This window comes from Xenopus laevis, chromosome 9_10S, assembly GCF_017654675.1.
Source record: "Xenopus laevis strain J_2021 chromosome 9_10S, Xenopus_laevis_v10.1, whole genome shotgun sequence".
Taxonomy (NCBI): domain Eukaryota; kingdom Metazoa; phylum Chordata; class Amphibia; order Anura; family Pipidae; genus Xenopus; species Xenopus laevis.
Window position 1 is genome coordinate 81,994,939 of NC_054388.1, and position 25,309 is coordinate 82,020,247.

Here is a 25,309-nt window from a genome sequence, read left to right on the forward strand (position 1 = left end):
AAATTCAAGATCTATTAAGTGTAAATACCACGAAAACCTCTAATGAAAACATAGTTGTCGAGGAGACCATTTTTAATCAATTCAGACCTTTTTTTTCCGCTAGGAATTGTGCAAAAATTAAAATTTTTTAGAGGTTTTAGACGTGTTCATATTTTTATTTAGCATATTGTTCAACCTTTTACACAAATGTCATGACATTTGTGGTGTTAGAGAAAGTGAGTTTAGTTATGGTTTCAAAAACCTCTACAATTCGACCTTTAACAGCTCTGTACTTTTTCACTATTTACTGTATTTCAGCTCAGTGGTTCTTTAAGGACATGGGGATTCTATGATCTATAAGGGCTATGATTCTACAGTCCTTAGAACTCCTGCAGTGGTGCCTGGTGCTCTTCAGAGCACAGAGACCTGCAAGTAGGCCTTTGAATAGAGTGATACCTGTTTTAAGCAGAACTCTATCCAAGAGAAGTGGGCAGGGGGAGGCACATAGGTGTTATCTCTCAATTCCACTAACTTGTGATACATTCAGACCGGACGCTGCATTCAGCTCCTCAGAGCAAATTTTCAAGCTTAGGTTTTCCCATGTATTTTTATTCAGGAGCTCCAAACACTGCAAAAGTATTTATTAGCTCTACTCTATATTATAAGCTGTTATTGCCTCCAGACTCTAGAATGTCCAGGAACTATATTATCAATTGAATGAACCATGTTCCAGAGTAAAAGTATTTTATTTTATAAACATAGCATAATGTTAAATGAGCTTTTATTTTTGAAAAATGCCTTATGTTTTATAACAAAAACTTAAACCAACTTACTATTGGCCCAGCCAGTCCAACAAGTCCATTAGCACCCCTTGTACCCTGAAATATAAAGAAACATAAGTTTCAAAAGACTATTCAAATATAATGAATGAATATTCATGTTATAGTACATCTGAAGAACTGATTAAGAACAGAATACATAAATCTGCCAAAGACCATAGCTTTTGGTGCATAGTGGGGTTCACTTACTAATACTGGATGTTCTCCAATGCAGTCCCCATAACAACAATTTAACAAATAGATTTAATCAGTAATCTGCAGGTAAAATACTAACAGCATATTTCAGTGGTTACTGCATTGATGCAAATTTTCCAGTTTAAAAAAAATGAGCTCCAAATGTGCCTGTGATTAAATGCTCCGTGTAAGCACAAAATAAATATGGCTACCTTTTTTATACAATGTAAGGGGTGTTGGAACCTCTTTCTAATAAAAAGTTTAAACAGCAGCAGCAATCAATTGTGGTCCAGTCTTTGTTTTAAACAAACAGTGAGATAATGTAATTTGTTTGCAACTTGCCTAGTAACTTATAGTATTTGCCGATCAGCTAATTGAAAACAAACATCTGATTTGCTATGGTTTACTATATGTGAGGAAAGCTTAAGACTATTTATTGCATTGCCCAGATATATTTTTAAAAATAAATTATTTAACTTACAGGTGTTCCCTGAGATCCGATCCTTCCTCTTTCTCCGGGCATTCCCCTGGGTCCCTTTAAAACAGTTTTATATTAAATTAGCAATTGATAACACCAACTCTCGTTCAAAGCTTTATTTAATAAAGTATAATATGTAATTTTAAGAAGAATACATGATTATTTCCATTATATTGATCGTGCACCCAGGCAAACAAACACTTTATTCAAGAGTGCTGGCTCTTTGCTGGTTATATATATATATATATATATATATATATATATATATATATATATATATATATATATCTCAAAGTCATTAATTATCCGCATTAAGTACTCATTAACTTACCGGATGCACGGTCAATTTTGAATACATTTGATTTGGAATAAACAATTTCCGGACCAGCACTCTCCTTCGTGATACAGTGTCTGTCTCTTTATTTCATATTGCAACTCTCCAACTTTTCGGTCCACTTTGGGACCTTTCTCAAGGATAATATGGGAATTGTTTATTCCAAATCAAATATATACAGTATATATATATATATATATATATATATATATATATATATATACATATGAAAAAGTTTGGGAACCCCTCTTAATTCTTTGGAGTTTTGTTTATCACTGGCTGAGCTTTCAAAGTAGCAACTTCCTTTAATATACAACATGCCTTATGGAAACAGTATTTTAGCATTGACATAAAGTTTATTGGATTTACCTAAAATGTGCACTATGCATCATAACAAAATTAGACAGGTGTATAAATTTGGCCACCCCAACAGAGATATTACATCATTACTTAGTTGAGCCTCCTTTTGCAAATGTAACAGCCTCTAGACGCCTCCTATAGCCTTTGATCGGTGTCTGGATTCTCGATGGCGGTATTTTTGACCATTCGTCCATACAAAATCTCTCTGGTTCAGTTCAATTTGATGGCTGCCGAGCATGGACAGCCTGCTTCAAATCAACCCAAAGATTTTCCATGATATTCAAGTTGGGTAACTGTGTCGGCCATTCCAGAATATTGTACTTCTACCTCTGCATAAATGCCTTTGTAGATTTCGAAGTTTGTTTAGGGTCATTGTCTTGTTGGAATATCCAACCCCTGCGTAATTCTAACTTTGTGACTGATGCTTGAACATTATCCTGAAGAATTTGTTGATATTGGGTTGACCCAGGTCCTGAACTAGCCACACAGCTCCACAGCATGATGGAACCTCCGCATATGCCGCTCCTGTATTTTTCTTGGCCTGCCAGACCTGGGTTTTACAGCAACTGTGCCTGTGGTCTTCCATTTCCTGATTACATTCCTTACAGTTGAAACTGACAGTTTAAACCTCTGAGATAGCTTTTTGTAGCCTTCCCCTAAACCATGATACTGAACAATCTTTGTTTTCAGATCTTTTGAGAGTTGCTTTGAGGATCCCATGCTGTCAGAGGAGAGTCAAAAAGAAGCACAGCTTGCAATTGGCCACATTAAATACCTTTTTTATGATTGAACACACCTGCTTAAAAAATGTAAGGCTTAACAAGCTAATCCAACCAAGTTGGCTTTGCTAGAAATCAGTATTGAGCAGTTATATGCATTCAAATTAGCAAAATTACAAGGGTACCCACATTTTTGCACAGCCAATTTTCACATTTGGTTTAATCCCATACATTTGAATATTGCTTCACTAAAAGTATTTGTTCAGAAAACACCCCAGAACTCAGATGTTCCTGGGAAATGAAAGTCATACCACTGTTATCTTTTTTTGTTGAAAGTGGAGTAAATTATTTTGCAGGTTAGAGGGGTTCCCAAACTTTTCCATATGAGTGTGTGTGTGTGTGTTATTTCAGGTGCAGAGTTCTCCTCTTTAGAATATATATATATGAGTCAGTATTATAATTAGCAAAAAAGCACATCAAATAAGACAACTTACAGCAGGTCCATTTAATCCCATTGGTCCGGTAGGGCCAGATTCACCCTAAAAATGCAGAATTCAGAAATATAAGTATATACGAAAACAGATTAAATAACAGGTATTTAGTTTATACAAACTAAAAAAAAATCATTGGCAGGTAGATAAAAAATGACAGTGAAGACAATAGGATTAGAGGCAATCCTGTCTACTGAGCAGAAAGGCAGCCAGTTGGAAAAGAGAAGATATGTCCTACAAATTGTCTTTTTATTTTCTATTGGCTGCCACTTGGTTCAGCAGCCCTCTTGTTCTAAAGCAGTGATTAAGCTTTTGTATTTTAAAACTGATCCAGAATAAGCAACAACATATTGCAAAGCTGCTTATTGTGCTCTACAGATCACCTTTAACTAAAACACCCTTGTAACCTATCTTTGCCCCATGTTTTTACAAAATACACTGTAATCTTTAAGGCTCTTAGAACTGCGCTGCAAAACAATTATATACAAATAAATATCTTATAAATAAAAATTGTACTAAATATTTGGAACATTGTATTAGGGTACCTTGGATCCAGCTGCACCAATTTCTCCTTTGGGCCCAAACAAACCTTTATGACCCTTAAAAAAGAATAAGAAAAAATGTTATGCAATAAAAACCTCCAAACCTGATAGAAGTACAAATTGAATAAAACAGTGCCAGTATGGATACATAACAACTCCATCTGTCACATACAGGGTTCATTAATCCTTAAAACCGGGTTTAAATTACCTGAAACCAGACCAGGTTCACTAAGTTTTATAACTACATACAAGCTCATAATGATAACAATGATTCTCTATTACAAGACTATAAAATGAAACCTTGTTTTCCAAAAACATCTCCTGATGTCTCATCCATACCTCTAGTTGTGGTGTTTATGCAGATGGCCTGTAGGTGTCACTGTGCACAAGAGTTGTACTGTGTATGCATAGTACTTTCTATTCTGCTTAAGGCGTTAGAGTTGAAGCTACTGTTGAAGTGTAATGGCTGCATACTATGCAACTTTTAATTTCCAGTTTTAAACATACCAGGACTTGCAAGAGAACTTTTGGAGTTGGGAGATGCTTCATGTGGTTGCAAACTACCCAATCTGTCTTTGAACACAGATTTTTCACATTACACATTCCCTATGACAAGATAGTACTATATTTTTTGTGTTCTAGCTTTTCCTTACGCTTCCCTTTACTTTTAAGCACAACAATACCTAATATAACTTAGGTACTTCCCCAAGATGAATTACAGTTCATAGTTTGACAATGACCATGTAACATAAGCTCCATTTTTAATCAAAATATTCTCTTCTCATTTATCCATGTTATATCTATAGAAATAAGTCAAATAAACTGCACTTGCTGTATTTTCTTTTTTCCTTGAAGAAGTTTCACAGCCAACTGGCTTTCTCAATTCTGAATAAAGCAAGTCCAGTTCATTTGACGTATTACTATAGATATTTAATCAAAGTAATTCCGACATACAGACAACCAATACAATATTAAACTGAAAATAAAAATGTCAAAGATTTAAGTCCACAGGTTACTATTCAAGAGTTAAATACCTTAGGGTTCAATTAAAAAGTGCTTTTCAAGGTGAAAAGTGCAAAAAACCCACACAAACAGTTTTGTTTCTTACCCACCCTGCACTTTTATGAATTGCCAGAGGTCTCTGTGCTTTAAAATGGATCACAGAGAGCCATAAATACAGTGCTACCTACTGTGCTAGCACCTATATTTATAAAATGTAGCTTGTAGATATCAAGAAGTGTCAAGGTGTGCTTTGCCTATGAATACAACACACAACATTAAGGTTGGGAAGGAACAATGAAAGGTGTAAAATATGTATTAACAATGTTTACTTACTCTGTGTCCTTTAAGACCTGGAAGTCCAGGGGCACCGGGGAAACCTCTAGCTCCCTAAACAAGGACAAAAATATTTAACTACCCTTTTTTTAAAAAAGGAAAAACATACTTTTCAAGATCTTTTGTATAATATATAATGACTATGTACAATGTGTTTGATGTTTTAATATTTCACAGTTTAAATGTTTTCTTCAATTCAAAACAAGTATCAAAGCATAACATATTATTCATAGACACCAGTGATCTAAATATACCGTGAATATAATAAATCTGGTCAGAATGCATCTGTCTTTTTTCTGAATAAACATAAAACAAATACGGCACATGAACAATATGAATAAGTAGTGTTTTACTGGGGGTTCATACCGCAGATCCTGGGAATCCTGTTTCACCGGTTTGTCCTGGTCTTCCAGCTTCACCCTAATAAGATACATTTGCACACTGTTATGCATTATTCAAGAATGGTATAAAATAAAGTGGAATTGGAATCATAACATATATTCAATTGGGATCTATTTATTTAGAAAATGTGTGGGGGTTTCTAGCTTTTCTAGGTTGTTAAATCCATTTTGCATTGCAGTCAACCATCTTTTACCTGTAAAACACTTCATTCAGTCTGATATTATGATCCTACATAATACATATTCATGACCTGCCTACAATATCCCTATAAAGAAACTATATATCATTTTAAATAAAATGCCATACTGTTTAGGGGCTTTTATTTTTAAAATGTAAACTTACTCCACCTTAATAAATATGCCTCATAAAATCAAATTTTCAAATCCTGAAAATTGTAGACCATTTAACATTGAGATGCTGGTGTGTCATTTATGGAACAGAGAGACAAACTACTCCCATGGCTCAAAATAAATATTTGAGTGATGAAATATGTAGTACAGCAGTGCTAGCAGTCACGAACAGACTGTTAAAAACGGCAGAAAAAAGACTACATGGTATATAGTGGAAATAAATGTACTTGCTTTTTATCACGTAGTAAGTAGAACTAGGATATTCTTAGATTTTGCCAGGCTTTTGATACAGTGCTGTAGATACTTGCTTTTTAAACTAAGGTCTTTTGGTTTTGGCAAAGCTGTTTGTACATGGATAGAAAACTAGGAAGGCGAACAGAGGTTCTTAAATCTATTCAGTATGTCATCTTTGGAGGAGGATTTGTGCAAACTGAATGTCTGGGCAGATAACATTCAGGGGCACATTTACAAAGCTCGAGTGAAGGATTCGAATTAAAAAAACTTTGAATTTCGAAGTGTTTTTTGGGCTACTTCGACCATCGAATGGGCTACTTCGACCTTCGACTACTACTTCGCCTTCGAATCGAAGGATTTGAACTAAAAATCGTTCGACTATTCGACCATTCGATAGTCGAAGTACTGTCTCTTTAAGAAAAACTTCGACCCCCTACTTCGGCAGCTAAAAGCTACCGAAGTCAATGTTAGCCTATGGGGAAGGCTTGCCTGTGATTTTTTGATCGAAGGATATTCCTTCGATCGTTGTATTAAAATCCTTTGAATCGTTCGATTCGAAGGATTTGCGCTAAATCGTTCGACTTCGATATTCGAAGTCGAACGATTTTAGTTCCTAGTCGAATATCGAGGGTTAATTAACCCTCGATATTCGACCCTTCTTACATCTGCCCCTCAGTGTTGATAAATGATTGAATTTAAAAATATGCAGGCCTGTAATACCATGGATCAACTGCTAAGGCATATAACAAGATTATACAATTCACTGGGACAAAGAGGCTGAACTTGGTCAAAGTTTGTCTTTTTTCAACTTCACCTACTCTGTTACTATTGGACTATGTGATGCAAATTGATGGAAAAGCATTTGGGGGTACTTGTGGATAAAAAAAAAACGTGGCTGTAGCCAGCAATGCCAGTCAGCAGAAGGAACAGTCAGTATGGTATTGCACTTTATTAATATGAATAGGGATATAGATTCACAGGAGGATAAAGTGATTCTTCCTCTATACAAAGTACTGGTAAGGCCCCATATAAAATACTCATAAAGATATTGTTCCATCAGTCTAGAGAAAAGCCACTAAACTGAAAAAGGTATCTAGGATCTTCTACACTAGGTCCTTTCAGAAGATTTTATGTAATCCCTTTAAATTACATGAAAGAAGGTTTCAGCATAACATACGATAATGATTTTTCACAGCTGCGAAGTTGTGGTATATAAAATTGATAATGTACTGAATACATTGTGAGTTTTATCATAATCAATTATTACAATGTAAAGAAATGAAATCTTACATCTTCACCAGGTTTCCCTGAAGGACCCTCAGGACCACGAGGACCGACTGGCCCCTAAACAAACCAAAACAGTTACGTGAACCATCGGGAATCATATATTCACATTTTTACATTAAAGGAGAAGTAAATGTTTAACTCCATCATCACCATCTTCTTCTATCTCTCCATCTTCTTTCTGGTCTGGGCAGGCACATGCACAAAAGGGTGAAAGCTGAACTCAGATGCAAAATGACAGCTTTTGCACTCTAATGCACAAGCGTCTGCCTGGGTCCAGATATAAGTAGACTGAAAAGGAAGAAGATTCTGGTGGATGAGCTTCTAGAGAAATAACCCAGGCCAGTACAATTTGCTGCTAACAAGAGCACCGACCCAGGTACTTAACATTTTGGTCCCCCCCCCAGTTTATTCCCTTTTAAATAAGAGAAGGGTTTATGTAGATTTTTTAATGCAATCAAAAGCAAGTAACAAAATTGATCATGTGATTTAGTGTGCTATTTAGGTGTTTTTCTCTTTCATAACTGCAACTAAATTGATGTCATTATGACATTTATATTGCTTGAGATTAAAATAGTGTCACAATATCAAATCTCTTTATTGTGGTATCTTAACAAGAAAATACTAGGAAAATACTAGGCATAAAATCTCATTGAAGTGCAATTAGTGGTGTTTGACCATAGGAAGCCAGTACGTTTATGGCTAGATTAAAGGGGTACTATATGCCTATGTTCAACATGAGTTCTCTAGTGGCTCCTGTGTTTAACGCAAAATTGCAGAAATCGTGTAAATTCATAAAGATGTCAAAATAATGTTTTATAAATATGCCCCTATGTAGCTAAACATTTTAACTGACATTTACATCTGAAGAAATATATAAAATGTGTCTGCATCCGGTGTGTCCATCCATTTTTTTAAACAATTTTCTTTCTAATTTATATAAGAAGTAATGCATGTTAAAGTAGCTATATTTAGCTTTCATTTAAGCATTTTATGTCACCATTGTAACTTACCATAGACCCTGGTTCCCCTGCTTCGCCATTAGGACCTGGAGGACCCATGCCACCCTAGATTATATAAAAGATCTCAATTAATACAATAATGTAAATTCAGAGTGACCAATGTAATCTGATGATTTCTTTCTCCTTGTGTTGTCCCTCTTGATGTCGTGTACCATAGTTTTTCAGCCACTGGTATATTACTAAAAATTCAATGGTATATATGCCAACAGTTTTGTACTTGAATAAATATTTATATAATCATATCCATTTGTTATATGCATCGTTTATAAACAATGTAATATTTTGATAGGACAAACAAAAGCACATGGAGGTCCACATTTATCCTGCAGACCTGCAGTTAGACGACCCTATACTAGGGGGCCCATTTACTTAGCTCGAGTGAAGGAATAGAGGAAAAAAACTTTGATTTTCAAATGTTTTTTTTTGGCTACTTCGACCATCGAATGGGCTACTTCGACCTTTGACTTCGAATCGAATGATTCTAACTAAAAATCGTTCGACTATTCGAACATTCGATAGTCAAAGTACTGTTTCTTTAAGTAAAAACTTCGACCCCCTAGTTCTCCACCTAAAAGCTACCGAGGTCAATGTTAGCCTATGGGGAAGGTCCCCATAAATGCTTAGGCTTCCTAAAAAAAATCGTTCGATTGATGGATTAAAATCCTTCGAATTGAACAATTCTAAGGATTTAATCGTTCGAAGGATTTAATCGTTCGAAGGAAATAATCGTTCGATCAAACGATTTTTAATTCGATCGTTTGATCGAACGAATAGCGCTAAATCCTTCGACTTCGATATTCGAAGTCGAAGGATTTAACTTCGACAGTCGAATATCGAGGGTTAATTAACCCTCGATATTATACCCTAAGTAAATCTGCCCCTAAGTCATTTTGTTTGAGATATATATTTGCCAAAATGTTATAAGTAATTAGTATAACCAACTGTAAGAGTTTCTTACACCCAAGATAAGGGTTCCTTTCCTATTCATATCTATTCATATTAAACTAACCGATTATATACATGATGTGCCCCTCTACTATCTAATCAGATGGACTATATGCATGCATCCCTCTAAAATGTATAGTCTACACACTGAACAGAATTGCTTCAAATGTCTTTATTAGTATAAAACTTGACTTCTCTACTCCTGATAACCACCACCCTCCAACATGTTTAATCATTTAACAAACTGGTGGACATCTAATTTGTCATGGTACGCCAATTACTTACTGGATTTCCTGGATTACCTTGAGGACCTCTAGGACCTACTTGACCCTACAATAAAAAAAAACATCTGTAGCCACCAACTGTTAAAAAACAGAAACACGCCATTTAAAGGTAAAAACTATTACAGAAGTTCCAAAAATAACTGAACATTTAAATGCTCAGTGACATTAACTCTATTAACTTATTATATATTCTGTCAAGCAAATGTCTTTAAAAGGGGACAGAACAGTGACAATCATTTTTGCAAATCACTGGCCACTGTACCAGATATCAAGGAACATCAGAAGGCCATTTAGCAAACAATCTTAATCAATATACAGCCACACATCAGAACAGGCGATCAAAAGAGAAGTACTCATGATGAAGCACATATGAAAATCAGAAAAAAGCAGGACCAAATTCCACCGGGGAATTTTGGAAATCCAGGATCATGCACTAATCTGAATAACATGCACTTACCACTGAGCCAGGCATTAATCCCATTTGTGATCCAAGTCCAGATTTTTCATCAAAACCACCCTGCATGTGAGCGGAAAATGGCTGTGCATAGAGAAAAGTTATACTTTGTAAACAAATCCAAAACAAGCAACATTAAACACATTCTGCATTTTCAAATGATTGTGACAAAAAATATAAATACCACATAGTAAAATGCAAGATATAATTTATAAATATCTTGTGAGCTTTATCTATGTAACCCAACTGAAAAATGCATGTATATTTTAACAATATTGTTGCCCTTATCCCATGGAGTTTGCTAATTTTGTTTTTATGTACCTGTCCAGGTAGAGATGGATGTCCGGGTGGGCCAGGGTCTCCAGGCTGTCCAGGGATGCCAGGCTCTCCATCCATACCAGCTGGACCACGTGCACCCTATGCAATACACAATTTGATTACATTTCATAATACAACTACTTATTTAACATCCCTGGCCTTAAAGGAGAACTAAAGCTTAACTAAAGAAGTAGGCTAGAAATGTTGTACATAATGTTTTACTTCTGGACCAGGCCAAGGCAACACAGCACTTTAGCAGGAAAGATATGTGTCTACAAAGATGCCCCAGTAGCTCCCCATCTTATTTTCTGCTGATTCACTGCATGACTCACAATGTACAGTACACATAGAATATAAATAGCACAATATAAGGGTGCTTAGTAGTTAATACAGATGATAACTACATGGCAGCACAGAAACCAGCATCAAAATTTAATAATCAGCCCTGTAGCATCAGCTTATATAACAGACCAACCTCATTTTGTGCTTGATAATTTGCGTCGACCCCTAAGCTTAGCTTCTCAACAGCTGCTCAGAGCCCACTGAGCATGTGAGCGTCACAGACACTTTCCAAGATGGTGACCCACTGTGACAAGTTTGAAGTCCTGGATCATTGCTGCTGTTGAGAAGCTGAAACTTTAGCCTGGTGCAATAAGTTCAGTATCTAAAATATGGCATATTTAGTTCTCCTTTAAATTGAGCATATTGTGACTTGTTTAATGTTTCTATAGTATGCATTAAGAAAATAGCTTTAATTTCTGACACAAGATTTGCTGTCACAGCTGAGTATAATAATGCATTTGGCTTCAGCTCTATTTGTTCACAAGTCCCAGTCCATTCTATATTCCTAGACCCTTCAGTCTTTAGTCAAAATTATGGCATGTATCAGAACATAAATGGTAACCTAAATAAACCAAATTAACTTGCCAGAGCCGGGCCAAGCCGGGCAGGCGCCCTAGGCCGGCTGGATGAGCGCTTCTGCGCATGCGCGAAAATACGCTTCTGTGCATGCGCAAAATATACGCTTCTGCGCATGTGCGAAAACCGCTTCTGCGCATGCGCATTGACGCATGCATGGGACAGTGGGCTGTAACAAGAGTTGGGGAGCAAAACAAGCATGAAAAATGTTCCTGGCTAGTGCCAAGTAAGGGTTGTGATTGACTATTGGTAGCCACTATGTGGACTGGCAGCCTACAGGAGACTCTGTTTGGTAGGACACCTGGTTTTTATACAACCTTCAAGCCAAAAATAATCACCACTGGGAGCAACATCCAAGTGGCCTAACTTACTATGTTACCCCTTATACAGTAAAACACCAGGTCCTGAGCATTTTGGATAACAGGTCCCATGCCTGTATATTATCTGAGAAATGAAGTCATGTCAAATCAAAGCAGCAATGATTTTTGAATCCTCAATATTAATACATAACCAAGGGCTTGCAGATATGGAGCATATTAATTCTATTTTTCTAGCCAACTTAGTTAAAGGTCCAATCTTGAGCTATTTTCCCATAGTTCAGGAGAAAAAAGAAAAAAAATCATTCCAGCTGTTTTGCAATCTGCCACATAAAATGTTGTTTCTTGTAGCTATGCACGGAATAAACATGGGCTTACAAATTTCAATTACTGCATCAAAGTCTTTCCAAACTATTTGCATTTGAAGATTTTCCAATAGCTCACAAACTTTGCTTAATGTTATGAAGCAGCACTGACATCCAGTGTTGATTAGGAGCAAATACAAATTTCATCTTGATTGCCTTTATTTTAATAAAATAAATATTTGTATCTGTATTTTTAAAATCAAGAACCCTCTGATATGCGTAAGTAGAATTTGCCACACCTTAATATTGTGCAATTTTTAGAAACTGCTATATACTACATAATAAGGGGGTTATTCATTAAGCTCTGAATTTTTCTAGTCTGACTTTTAAAGGGGAAAATACAATTTTTTGGAGGGAAAAACTTGATTTTTCCTGGAATTATTTAAGTCCGATGGTGTTAAAAGTCCAATGAAAAAAAGAACTCCAACTCAGACCTTCCGAGAACATTTAAAAGTCAATGGCAGATGTCCTGTTACCTTCTGTATATGAATAAGAAAGTGTATTTCATTACATGCAAAGTCCAAAGTTTCAGTTGCTACAGCTTGACCAGGTGTGTATCCACAATTCTTGTATTTATCTACTTAATATTTAGCATACAGCAAGTCAGCCACACAGAAATATCCAGATTTATACAGCTATTTTCACACACTTAAATATGTCCAGGTATTTATTTAATGATTTCATTAATAACCGCTTATGAATTATAAGCCATACAAACCAAATAAAACAATGTCATTACATTTAACTACAGAACACAAAGCAGTTGTCTGTTGTTCTATTTGACCTATTCACAAAGCAATGATCTAACGTTTATAACAACATGTAATTAAAATACTACTTTATGCTTGAAATCTTACTTACAGGTCTCCCCTTTGGGCCCCTGTCTCCTCTTGATCCTTGGGATCCTGGGGGTCCCTGTTGTGAACAACATTTTATTTTATATTTGTATAACAGTTGAGAAAACTACAAAACTGTATTTCAGAGGCAGATTTCTTTTTTTTTTTTAATTCTTTTTTTTTTTTTTTATTCATTCATTGCCTCTGCTTAAAACATCATGTTGATCATTTCATCGGTGTCAGTACTTACCGCAGGACCCGGGCGGCCACGAATACCAGATACCTAGTAAATGAAACAGGTAATTGCCATTAGCAAAGCAAGTTATGGCACTGCTGTAGTGTACATTGTATCATTTCATTGTCAACATGTGGTCACTTGCATAACTGGGATAACTTACAACTGGATGTTAATCAAGATAGAAATATCTAAGGATTTTATGCGGATGTAATTAATATGGATGCAAAATCAGTTGAATATTTTAATCTCTGGTGTAATACTGTGTGATTAAATGTTTCCTAAGGTTGCGCAATGTTGAAACTGAATTTGTTCTTCTATCAGCCACCAAAGAGAACAGAATATGTGTATTGGCACAAACACATTTTTAAGATTGAAGTGTAACCACACTTATAACTTTCTCCAACTTCTGATTTATGCAATATACCAATATCTGTCCGTTGCACCTAGTCTTATCTTAATAAAACTGAGATTTATTCACCAATCCTGTGGCATAATGGCTGGAGCCTTAAACCATGCCTGTGGGATTTAGTGCAAACTCTGCTCTGCCCCTTGTGCTGGATTAAAAAAATGTTTGCAAAACAATTTTATTTCATTGTGGCATTTTGTTATAACCATACATGTTTAGCCACTGAATCAATGTTATGGCTGACATTCATAATAGATTTATGCACACAGAATATGATCCTGCTTCAGTCCAAAAACATAAAACACAATACTTACAGCTGGAACATCACCAGGATCCCCTTTCTGGCCCTGGTTTCAAAAGAGCACATAAAATCCCATTAAAAAGACTGCAAAATCTAAGAATCAGACTAACTACACAGCATTTAGTTACAGGGATACTGTCATGATTTTTATGGTGTAGTCAACATTACTAAATTACACTGTGTACACTGAAAATAATTTATTTTACCATTTAAAATGTTATTCTTGAACCAATGAATATATTTAAATGTTGTAATATTGGTGTGTAGGCAGTCATCTCAGGTCATGGGGCCAGATCCTGAGCTTTCAGAATTAGCCAGCACTGCAAAATGCAACTGCTTTCAGATAAACTGCTTCTACTTTTCAGTGCTATCGTCAAAGTTGCTGAAAACACATTAGCTGTCTCCAGCTTTGGTGAAATTCTCATACCTACCACTTGGTAGCGAACGGAAGCCTTTTTAGCAATGCAAACTATTTTTGGGTTCATTTTGATCTATATAATGTGTAAACCTTCTCTAGACTTTGTTAACCTGGAAGGGTAAGAGAGGTCTTGGGCTAAAGTTCCCACTGCCTTTCACTTTATATAAGTTATCTGGAGTTTTGATCTCAGATGTTAAACATGGCTGCAATCTGTCTTAATTGCTGAGGCATTTCTCACGATTAAGATGGATTGCTGTACATAATATGTTTCACATGTGACAAGCTCAATGTAGTGACAGTAGTGCAGATTTATAGAGATTGAAACATCTCTTGGTCTATTACACTGGGAGATTTGTCACCCATTGGAAACCTGTGATGCTCACAAATCTTGTTGTATGTGTGAATTGAGAGAGGTAAAACAAATGAATCGCATTACTGATGGAAAATGTAGAAGGCACATTTCTGTGGTTACTCGGTTCATATGTTTTGCATAGGAAATTTCTACTGATACCAAAGTAAATGTATTTTTGAGAGATTTGTCACCTACACCTACAGAGCAGATTTCCTGTGGGCAACAATTCTTAGGTGTGTCATCGCCCTAAAGTGAATGGGAAATTATTGTTTTTACTTTGCCAGTCTGCCAAGCAGAGCAGGGGCAGCAGCATTGGAACATAGAGGTGCAATCAATTCAGGCAGCTGAATCCTTGAGCAGAGGTGTCAATGAGCTATTATCTGGTTACCTTCCCACTGTCCAGTTAATAGGCTGCTGGGGAGAAAGGGAGGAGAGTGATATCCCTCCTCCTTGCAGTGCAGCAGTATAGAATGACTAAAGTTTTTCAGCACACATGTCACATGGCTAAGGGCATTTGGGAAAATAAGAAAATGTCTAACCTCATGTCAGATTAAAAAAATTAAATATAAACAAATCTGTTCACTCTTATGAATAACAGCTTTAGTACAGGATTTAACTGTATCAACTCAACTCTATTAACTCATGTATTTTGAAAAATCACATATTTATCTAAACCTCAAAGGTAGATGACTGAATGGGAGGCCTTTTGGTGTAGAGTCATGGATAATTTACAGCAGTGGCTGCCTGTGCAATGGCCTTGCTCGGGATGGAATGATGTGGGCAGATTAGAGAGAGCGTACAGAGGGATTAGACTAACTCTCAGGGTACAGTAATAATAAATTCAGCAGTGTAGCAGAAAAAGTCCCACATAGATACATCTAAAACTTCAACTGACATCAATTGCTCACTAATGTTAGGAAATTTTATCAAAAGAAATTTGGCAATGGACAAGATAGCTGCCACGTTATACAAAAGGCTACCACCAACTCCCACTGGAACCCACACAAAAAAAAACAGTTTACCCCTTAACAAATGAAGTGAAGTGGCAGGATTCTATTTAATGTTAATATAAAACCTAAATAGACCATTACTTATTGATAGACTAATTGGCTTTCCCAAGTAAAGGAAGAGTTATGGTTAGTACATGCAACATTTTAAATTCCTCTCTAGTTGTCCAGGGGGGAGGGGTTAAAAAAAAAGGAGCAATGCCAATATAGCTGTATCCCTTTATATTGTTACTATAGTTAAAGTAAAGTACTTTCATTCAAAGTGCACCGTTTTTGGTTACTATTAGAGATTTACTCACCTTGGGCCCCCGTCCTACAATAGCAAAGAAAGAAAGAAATAATATTACTGAATGTATTTCAAACTCTTGGGATAATTTCAAATCATTTTTTACATGAGTTAAGGCAAAGGACACTGAGAGCATTTTTCTAAACCCTAAACTGCAGATGATTTTTTTAGCGCTTTAAATAGAGGGTAAGATTTTTCTAACCGAAATTAATTTGCAAAATGTTCTATTATGAAATATAAGGTGGTCTAATAGACTACACTTAAAATAACAATGTTGTTATCACGTTCATTGCAAGATTTTTTTTTAATTACTTAATTCCACAACACATAATAAAAATACCCCAGTGACTTAATGTGACAAGTAATTACCAGGGTTATTTGGGCGACCACCAGATGTACTTCTGCAAACTGGACAGCATTCTCCAGGAGGGATTTCCGGACTATCACAGTCTAAGATTTCAGGACACTGAATTTCATCACATAAGGTTGCACCATTGTCACACACACAAATTTGACAGGGGGAAGGTTTCCAGACATCTCGGTTCATGTACATTTTACCATCATGCTTACAGACAATGTCATCCACTTCACCTGAAAGAGAATCCAATGAATAGTTATGGACTGTTTTTTTTTTCTTCTTTACACTACTTTTGATGTTATGATTAAGTTGTATGTGAATATTTCATCAACGTTAAAAATAATACATTTTAAATGAATATTGGTACATAAGAAATCATCAAAGATCAGCAGAAGACCTACAACATAAGAAATGAATTGCTTTTTCTGTGATTCTACTGATCATTCATTCTTTAATACTGATGGATACTTAAAGGAACAGTAACATCAAAAATTCAAATTGTTTTAAAATAATAAAAATATAATGCAGTGTTGCCCTGTACTGGTAAAACTGCTGTGTTTGCTTCAGAAACACTACTATTGTTTATATAAATAAGCTGCTGTGTTGCAATGGGGGCAGCAATTCAAAGGAGAAAAGGCTCAAGTTACACAGCAGATAGCAAATAAACTCTGTAGAACATAATGTTATCTCAAAAATGTTATCCTCATTCAAAGGTGTGGACTTAAGGTGACCATACACGGAGAGATTCGCTCGTTTGCCGATGTCGCCAAACGAGCGGATCTCTCCCAGATATGCCCACCTTGAGGTGGGCAATATCGGGCTGATCCGATCGTGGGCCCTAGGGCCCAATGATCGGATCCTAACGAATAGTATTGGATCCTAACGAACAGGTGCGGCCGCGATCCAACGGGATTTTTAGTCCCATCCGATCGAGATCTGGCCGACTTTCGGCCAGATCTCGATCGGGGAAGCCCGTTGGGGGGGCCCAATACACAGGTCAATAAACTGCCGACTCGGTCTATCAGCAGCTTTTATCGGCACGTGTATGGCACCCTTAACACAAAAGTTTTTTTTTTATTGCCCGCCGGCAGTGCCAGGAGGCTCTCACCAGAGGCGAGCTGCCATGTCATTCATAGCGCATGCGCATAATGCTCTTCTGATGTCACACATATGCGCAAAATGGGCAAGTTGCGGCATTCGCTGCATCCTGCTGTTTATGCAACATTAATGGGGGAATGTAATAAAAGTCGCAAAGCAAAAAACAATTTGCACAAATAAGAATTACAAATTTGTATTTAGCAATGTAATATTGTTACTGTTTTTGCAGGTGTCATAATCTTTTGGAGTAAACATAACTTTTTTAGTAAGAAATGTTATGACACTCACTGCGCAGTGGTGCAACCTATAAAATTCGCAAACCTTCAACAAGGTCGTTAAACAGTCATAGTTTTGCAAAAGCTTTATTAAAGGCATAACTTTTCGTATTGCGACTAATTTTCCATTACAAACTTTTATTACATTTCCCCATTAGAAGGTACAAAGTTTACCCAGTTACCAAAAGTGTGGCTGATGATGTATTGCTATATATATATATATATATATTACTAGAACTGGGGCAAATTATCCCATTTATGGCCTATGGCCTCTGCATCCTGCTGTTTATGCAACATTAATGGGGGAATGTAATAAAAGTCGCAAAGCGAAAAAACTATTTGCACAAATAAGAATAAAAATTTGCATTAAGCAATGTTATATTCTTACTTAAACTGTTATTGCAGGTGCCATAATGTTTTGGAGCAAACATAACTTTTTCAGTAAGAAATGTTAATACACTCACTGCGCACTGGCGCAAACTATAAAATTTGCAAACCTTCAAAGAGGTCGCTAAACAGTTTCTGGGTTCGAAAGGGCTATATTAATTTTACGTTTGCGCAAAGGCATAACTTTTCGTATTATTATTCTTATCATTTTCCATATCCGACTTTTATTACATTCCACTATTAGAAGGTGCAAAGTTTACCCAGTTACCAAAATGATGTATTGCTATATATATTTCTAGAACTGTAACAAATTATCCCATTTATGGCCTATGCAACCAAGTTGCTTACACAAAGAAGCAAAAAATGAAACCTTGCACTATCATTTCTTTCCTGTGCCAGGATTTTTGCTGCAAAACTGGCTTGTACACATGCACAACAGAGTTTGAGAGTTTTGCCACACCCCCTAATTTTCATGTCCATTTTACAAAATTTGGCAGGTTTTGAAAGTTTGAACACATTTCTGTGGTTTTTATTTATAATTACAGTTTTGCTAATGAAGGTGAATTGCCCTTTAAGTGCAGTGGCACAAGCTGCTACTCGGGGAGATTAGTTGCCCAGCGACACCTCGCCTCAACTTTGGGCAACTAATCTCCCCTTAATGCCTTCCCGCCGGCTAGAATATATGCTGAAGTTGTCTCACGAGGAAACTTTGGGCAACTTAGGAAAGCCGACTCAATCAAAAAGTAAGTCGGGACAAAAAGGAAAATCGGGACAAACCCAGGACTGCGAGTTGAACTGTCAAAACGGGACAGTTGGGAGGTATGTACTCTGCTAACCAGAGTGATATCACCAAGGAGCTACTCTATTTCTCAGGAAACTTTGCAGTTAGTAGCATTAGAGCTGTACACTTGGGGGGCCCATTTACTTAGTTCGAGTGAAGGAATAGAGGAAAAAAAGTTTGAATTTCGAATGGTCAAATATGGCTACTTCGACCATCGAATGGGCTTCTTCGACCTTTGACTACGACCTTCGACTTCGAATCGAAGGATTCTAACTAAAAATCGTTTGACTATTTGACCATTCGATAGTCGAAGTACTGTCTCTTTAAAAAATTCTTCGACCCCCTAGTTCGCCACCTAAAACCTACCAAGGCCAATGTTAGCCTATGGGGAAGGTCCCCATAGGCTTCCTAACAATTTCATGATCTAAGGAATATCCTTTGATCGATGGATTAAAATCCTTTGAATCGTTCGATTCAAAGGATTTAATCGTTTGATCGAACGATTATTCCTTAGATCTTTTGATCGTAGGAATAGCACAAAATCCTTCGACTTTGATATTCGAAGTCGAAGGATTTTACTTTGACGGTCGAATATCGAGGGTTAATTAACCCTCGATATTCGACCCTAGGTGAATGTGCCCCCTATAGTTTTTCTTTGCAGAGTAATCTGCTATTTTTCACTCCTTTCACTAAGTAGTTCTCTGATTATATATTTTTTTTTAAAAAAAGTAAAAATCTATGTTTTTTTTGATCAGTAAATTACATTTTCCATCACTTTTTTTAAAAAAAGTCAACAAGGATTTAGGCAGAAATATTGTACTTCATGCACAGGGTGTTTTGGAATCATAGCACTTTGTTGGGCTCACTCGCTTTTTTTACTTTAGAGTTTAAACATTGTTAAACATTGTTCGTGGGTGGCTTGATTGTTTTAAACACAGCTCATGGGTACATAATGGAAATGTTAAATAATATATTTAACAGAGAGAAAAAGATAAATATCTCATATAATAATAACAACATGCAAAATAACAGAAGCAACAATTATAATATCACTGATACAATGCTTTTATTTTTACAATTTGCCAAAAGTTTCAGTTGATTTAAAGATACAATGTGTTTTTTCTTGGGAAAATAACTTTTGCCAAAGGAACATACCGCTTAAAGGAACATCTGGTCCCAAAAGTAAACATTTTTTTTAAACAGTTAATCAAACTTAACTCATGTGAGAAAACAGATTTGACAGCTGAAATTTTCACTCTGGATGGAATTCAATTTAATTCCGCCTTCTAAGCATGATTATATTATGCATTGTTTGAAAAACAAATGAGATGTCTGCCCAGATGTCTAACATATGATTTGTATCTTCCAGTCTCTACTACAGTGATATGACTGAATCGAATGTTGAATTAACATTATTTGTCTTTAGCAAAGGCATACAGGATTCTGTGTCATGATACCATGATGTACCATTCACATAATGCCAGAGCATCAACAGACAATTCATTTTAATCAAACAATTTAATTTTTAAAAATTGATTTCCTTTTTCTCTGTAATAATTAAACAGAACCTTGTACTTAATCCCAGCTGAGATATAATTAATCCTTATTGGAGCCAATACAATCCTTTGGATTTAGTCAATGTTGAAATTATTTTTTAGTAATTTAAAATTACAGAAATACCTCTTGTCCAAAAAAAACCCCAGGTCCTGAGCATTCTGGATAACAGGTCCCATACCTGTATTTTCAACAATATGGCCTAGTAAATAGGTAGGGTTCATTTAAATAAAGCAGTATCCCCCATATTTAACAAAAGGCACTAAGTTTGCCCTGGAGCAGTGACCCATGGCAACCAATAAGATGTTTGCTTTTAAACAGGTGACCAGTAAATGCTGATTTTTTTTTTTTGGTTGCTATGGGCAAACTTAGTGCCATTTATTACATACCCCCTATATGTTTTCTTCATTGGAAAATCGAACACTTGGGGGCACATTTACTAAGGGTCGTATATCAAGGGTTAATAAACCCTCAAAGTAAAATCCTTCGAATTCGAATATCAAATTCGAAGGATTTTAGCACAAAGGATCGAAGGATTTTTCTTCGATCAAAAAAAGCTTAGCCTATGGGGACTTTCCCATTACTTTTCTAACATTGTAACTCGGTAGGTTTAAACTGCCGAAGTATGTATTCAAAGTTTTTTTTAAAGAGACAGTACTTCTACTATCGAATGGTTGAATAGTCGAACGATTTTTAGTTTGGATAGTTCGAATTGAAGTCGAAGGTCGTAGTAGCCTATTCGATGGTCGTAGTACCCAAAAAAAATACTTTGAAATTCAAAGTTTTTTTCATTCGAATCCTTCACTCGAGCTAAGTAAATGTGCCCCTTGATGTTATAATTAAAAGCACCGCCCACATCAGAAAAGTCTTAGATCTATGGCATTTAGTCAGTTTCTTGAAAGTCAAAGTTTATGATGATCTTTTCTCATCAAGGAACATTCTAACTGAACTGATCCCAAGGTTATTAAACATTCTGAAATGATCTCCTTTTGACATACAGTATATGGCATGAAATAATCTATTTTAGCCTGCAGGTGATTCATTCTTTCACTGTGCAAATAGTTTCATAGCATTATTGGCCGCTAAACAGTAGTAGAATAGTTTGTTCTTCTCATTAGTAGTGATGGGCGGATTTATTCGGCAGGCGCGAATTTGCGGCGAATTTGCGCGATTTGCCGCTAGCGAATAAATTCGCGAAACGCCCGCGAAAATTTGCGACAAAAATTCGGCGCCGTTTCGCAAATTTTTCCATCACTACTCATTAGCAAAAACAAGGTTAATTTAAAGCTGCGTTAAAACAGTGTAAAGCACGGAATATGGCATGATGGACTGAATGACATCAAAACTATGGCCTTGAAACTTTAAAGGAATTGTTCAGTATAAAAAAAATGTTTCTTATATAGTTAGTTAAGCAAAAATGTAATGTATAAAGGCTGGAGTGACTAGATGTCAAACATAACAGAACACTACTTCCTGCCTTTCAGCTCTCTTGGTTTCCACTGACTGGTTACCCAGGTGAATAAACAGTAACCAATCGGTGACTTGAGGGTAGCAAACTTACTGAACAGATATGTCCCATGTGAACCCCCTTCAAGTTGTTGACTAACTCAGAGTTAGAGAGCTGCAAAACAGGAAGTAGTGTTCTGTTATGTTATGTTAGACATCCAGTCACTCCAGCCTTTATACATGACATTTTTGGCTAACTAACTAATTATATTAGAAACATTTTTTATTTTGCACATCTATTTTTCCAGTTTTTTTTTTATACTGAACTGTTCCTTTAAGACAACTTCTAAACTGCTAAAAACGGTGAATTGGAAGTCCCAGGAAGCACAGGTGGGAAAAAAAAGAGAAGCACAAGTGTGTATGAGCACATTATTTAGCATGAAAATGCTCTAGTGAGCCAAAAAAAATCACACACCTACCTACTCTTTCCTGATGTTTCACATTGAAGTGACAGTTAGTTGTCAGAGATAATCAGCTAAAATATATCAGCCCCCATGTGACAGTAGCCTCAGGTTAAAGAGAACACATAGGCACATTGGCAACTGTGATAATGAAAATGAGATCCTGCTGCAAATACAAATGAAAATAAACTTTGTTTTGACATCACACTGAACACATACCCACATGGCAGTGATGTAATAATGACCAAGTGGAATGAGAGGTGGTTGGACATGTCTGAACAAAATGTCTAGGAAATGGCTGTTTCATTTCTATCTCTTGCATATGGGATCATTTGCCTGGTAACCTGACTAATCTTATTATACATAAAATGAAAATATAATTGGTCAATCTATTCAGGAAATAAAATTGCACATCTAATTCTCAAATGTACAGCCAGCTTTTGCCTAGTCTACTTTTATCCCATAACTAAAAGCTTTAAAACAGCTTTATATATTTTCATATAAAGATGTTGCCATCATGTCATTAGAATAACCACAGCCCTATGATGAGTTGTTCTGCCATGCTAGCAAGTCATTGAACATTAGAGAATGTCTGTAAATAAAAGAGAAAATACATCCGCCTATGGTACTTAAAAAAGATCATGAACTTATATCCTGTCATTATTTTGCAGCTTTTTTTTTCTTGTTTATTTATGATATTATACCTATTTTATTATAAATGCAGTACTGCACTGATGCCAGAAAAAGATACAAAGTTTCTGAAACTTAATTAAAATAAGAACACTGAGTCACTGCACTTTGATACATTCGTAACAATGTAAGATAAGCAAAGAAACAATTGTAACTATTTTAAGATAAGCAAGTCTCTTGGGGAAACTGTGGCTCACAGCGTAAAGAGCAATTTCAGCTTCATTAGCAAAATTGTTATAACAGATAAAACATTGTCCAATGTTCAAAGTGAAAAAAATATTCTGTAAAATGGACATGGTAATTATGGATGTGGCCATAAAATGGGTGTGGTCAGAAAATGTTGCCGCGGGTAGTTCGGCTAATGTTTTTGTCCCTCTTTACATTTTGGGAGGTATGCTTATCTTCTAGTAAATTTTCTGTACTACTAATAAGGTTTACAATCTTACTTTCTAAATACAGTGGATTGTGCCTCATCAGTATCTATAAAAAAAAAATCAGCATTGAATAAGACCACAGTATTAATACATTCAATAAGAGATGAATAATTTATATATTGTATCATGTCCCGTTTTAGTAACAATCACATACAATTATCTTTACTTAGAATGACAATAAATCAAAGCAATAAGTAAAAGCAATAGCCTATAAATTCATCTAGAAGTTACTGTTTAGTAGGTAATTGAATGTCTGTAAGGTTAGAACTAGGGGTAGGCAACAGAAGCAAGTGTCTCCGGGGCACAACAGGGTAAGAAGTGATCATCAGAGAGGGAGCAGTGAAAAGGAATGGGCAAAGCAGGTGGGTTTCTTGGGTGCCAATACTGCTTTGCCTGCCTCATGTCCCATTTCGTTTGGTCTTCATTTTTTATTTTGATAACTGTCTCAGAATATCACTCTCTATATAATATTAATCATTAATTTAAAGGGAATTGTAATAATAAAATAACAGTACCTTGTACTTGATCCAAACTAAGAAATAATTAATTCTTATTGGAAGCAAAACCAGCTTGTTGGGTTTATTTAATGTTTACATGATTTTCTAGTAGACTCAAAGGTATGAAGATCCAAATTAAGGAAAGATCCATGATCAGGAAAACCCAGGTCCCGATCATTCTGGATAACAGGTCCCATACCGGTACAAATATTTTTCTTTTTGTTACAATGACAACATGTATGTCACTGGGCAGTGGGCACATATTAGTTCAGACAATACCAAAGGTTAAGCACAGTGATAACATTATGTATAACTTTAGTATGATCCTTCAAAGCACCATGTCTACTGCTATCACAAGCATTTCGCTTAGAAATATTCTTTTATATGGATAGATGAAATGATTGTTTTATAGTATGGTTTAAGGGTTTAGGGTGCTTTTGTTTTTCGTGCAGCTCATACAGTATATGTGCAACCTGTTGGAGTTTATACAAGACATGAGTATGTATGTATTGTAAGCCATACATGCGAGACAGACACATGTAGTTCATAAAAATTCCACAAGGAGGCATCACATAGCCACAGGCTCTCTAATTGGCAGCGGTTTTCAGTAATTTCGTTTTTCAGATCACACCCAGTCTGCATTGCATTATTCATGTCTTTTGACTTTTTTCCAAGAATCCCTCATAAAAAAAAAACTGATTTCACAGTAGAATTTTCCTCCACATGTGACCAATCAATGTTCTATGCGGGTGGATGGGAAGTAGGAAAATTGCTGACCCTGTATCTTAAAATTATATTTTTCATTAACTCTTCACTGGCCAAAGGTTCCATCTTTAAGAAAATACTGTTATTAAAAAAAACATCAAATTTAACTTTATAACATGGGAGATTGAGGGAAGATGTTGTTCTTTAGATTGCAGCACTGCTTTTGTGCTGTTCCTCATTAAGGAGCCAAAAGTAACTTAAACTATGTTCCACCTATCTCCTCTGTATAACTACTGACTGCTCATTAGTATGTTGGTTGGCCAAATAGATTTTCTCTGTAAATTACTGCAGAATAAGTCATACTATATATATTGCAAAGACAGAGAATAATGCATACCTCCCAACATTTGAAAAATGTAATGAGGGACATTAGTGACATGCACATTCTATGGCAACACCCCCTAAGTACCATGACCATTTTACATAATTTGGCAGGTTATGAAAGTTTGAACACATTTCTGGGAGTTTTTGTGCCATGTTTTGTGTGTTATAATAGTTTTGCTAATGAAGCAAAATTTGCCCTTTGAGCTGTGAGTCACACTTATATCAAGAAAGTGTCCACTGTCCCGCAGAAA

General features: G+C 35.9%; 1 protein-coding gene across 1 annotated transcript in view; it reads right to left on the bottom strand.

Annotated features, from left to right (window-relative positions):
* col5a2.S (collagen, type V, alpha 2 S homeolog) overlaps positions 1-25,309 on the bottom strand; it is a 105,880-nt gene that overhangs the window by 34,199 nt on the left and 46,372 nt on the right. The window contains exons 2-17 of the mRNA XM_018239031.2: positions 16,358-16,579; positions 16,002-16,015; positions 13,939-13,971; positions 13,231-13,263; positions 13,006-13,059; positions 10,548-10,643; positions 10,230-10,310; positions 9,774-9,818; positions 8,535-8,588; positions 7,528-7,581; positions 5,618-5,671; positions 5,252-5,305; positions 3,920-3,973; positions 3,378-3,422; positions 1,474-1,527; positions 813-857 (exon numbers count right to left, since the gene is read on the bottom strand). Coding sequence (XP_018094520.1) covers positions 813-857; positions 1,474-1,527; positions 3,378-3,422; positions 3,920-3,973; positions 5,252-5,305; positions 5,618-5,671; positions 7,528-7,581; positions 8,535-8,588; positions 9,774-9,818; positions 10,230-10,310; positions 10,548-10,643; positions 13,006-13,059; positions 13,231-13,263; positions 13,939-13,971; positions 16,002-16,015; positions 16,358-16,579 — 992 coding nt within the window. The remainder of the gene's footprint in view (positions 1-812; positions 858-1,473; positions 1,528-3,377; positions 3,423-3,919; positions 3,974-5,251; positions 5,306-5,617; positions 5,672-7,527; positions 7,582-8,534; positions 8,589-9,773; positions 9,819-10,229; positions 10,311-10,547; positions 10,644-13,005; positions 13,060-13,230; positions 13,264-13,938; positions 13,972-16,001; positions 16,016-16,357; positions 16,580-25,309) is intronic.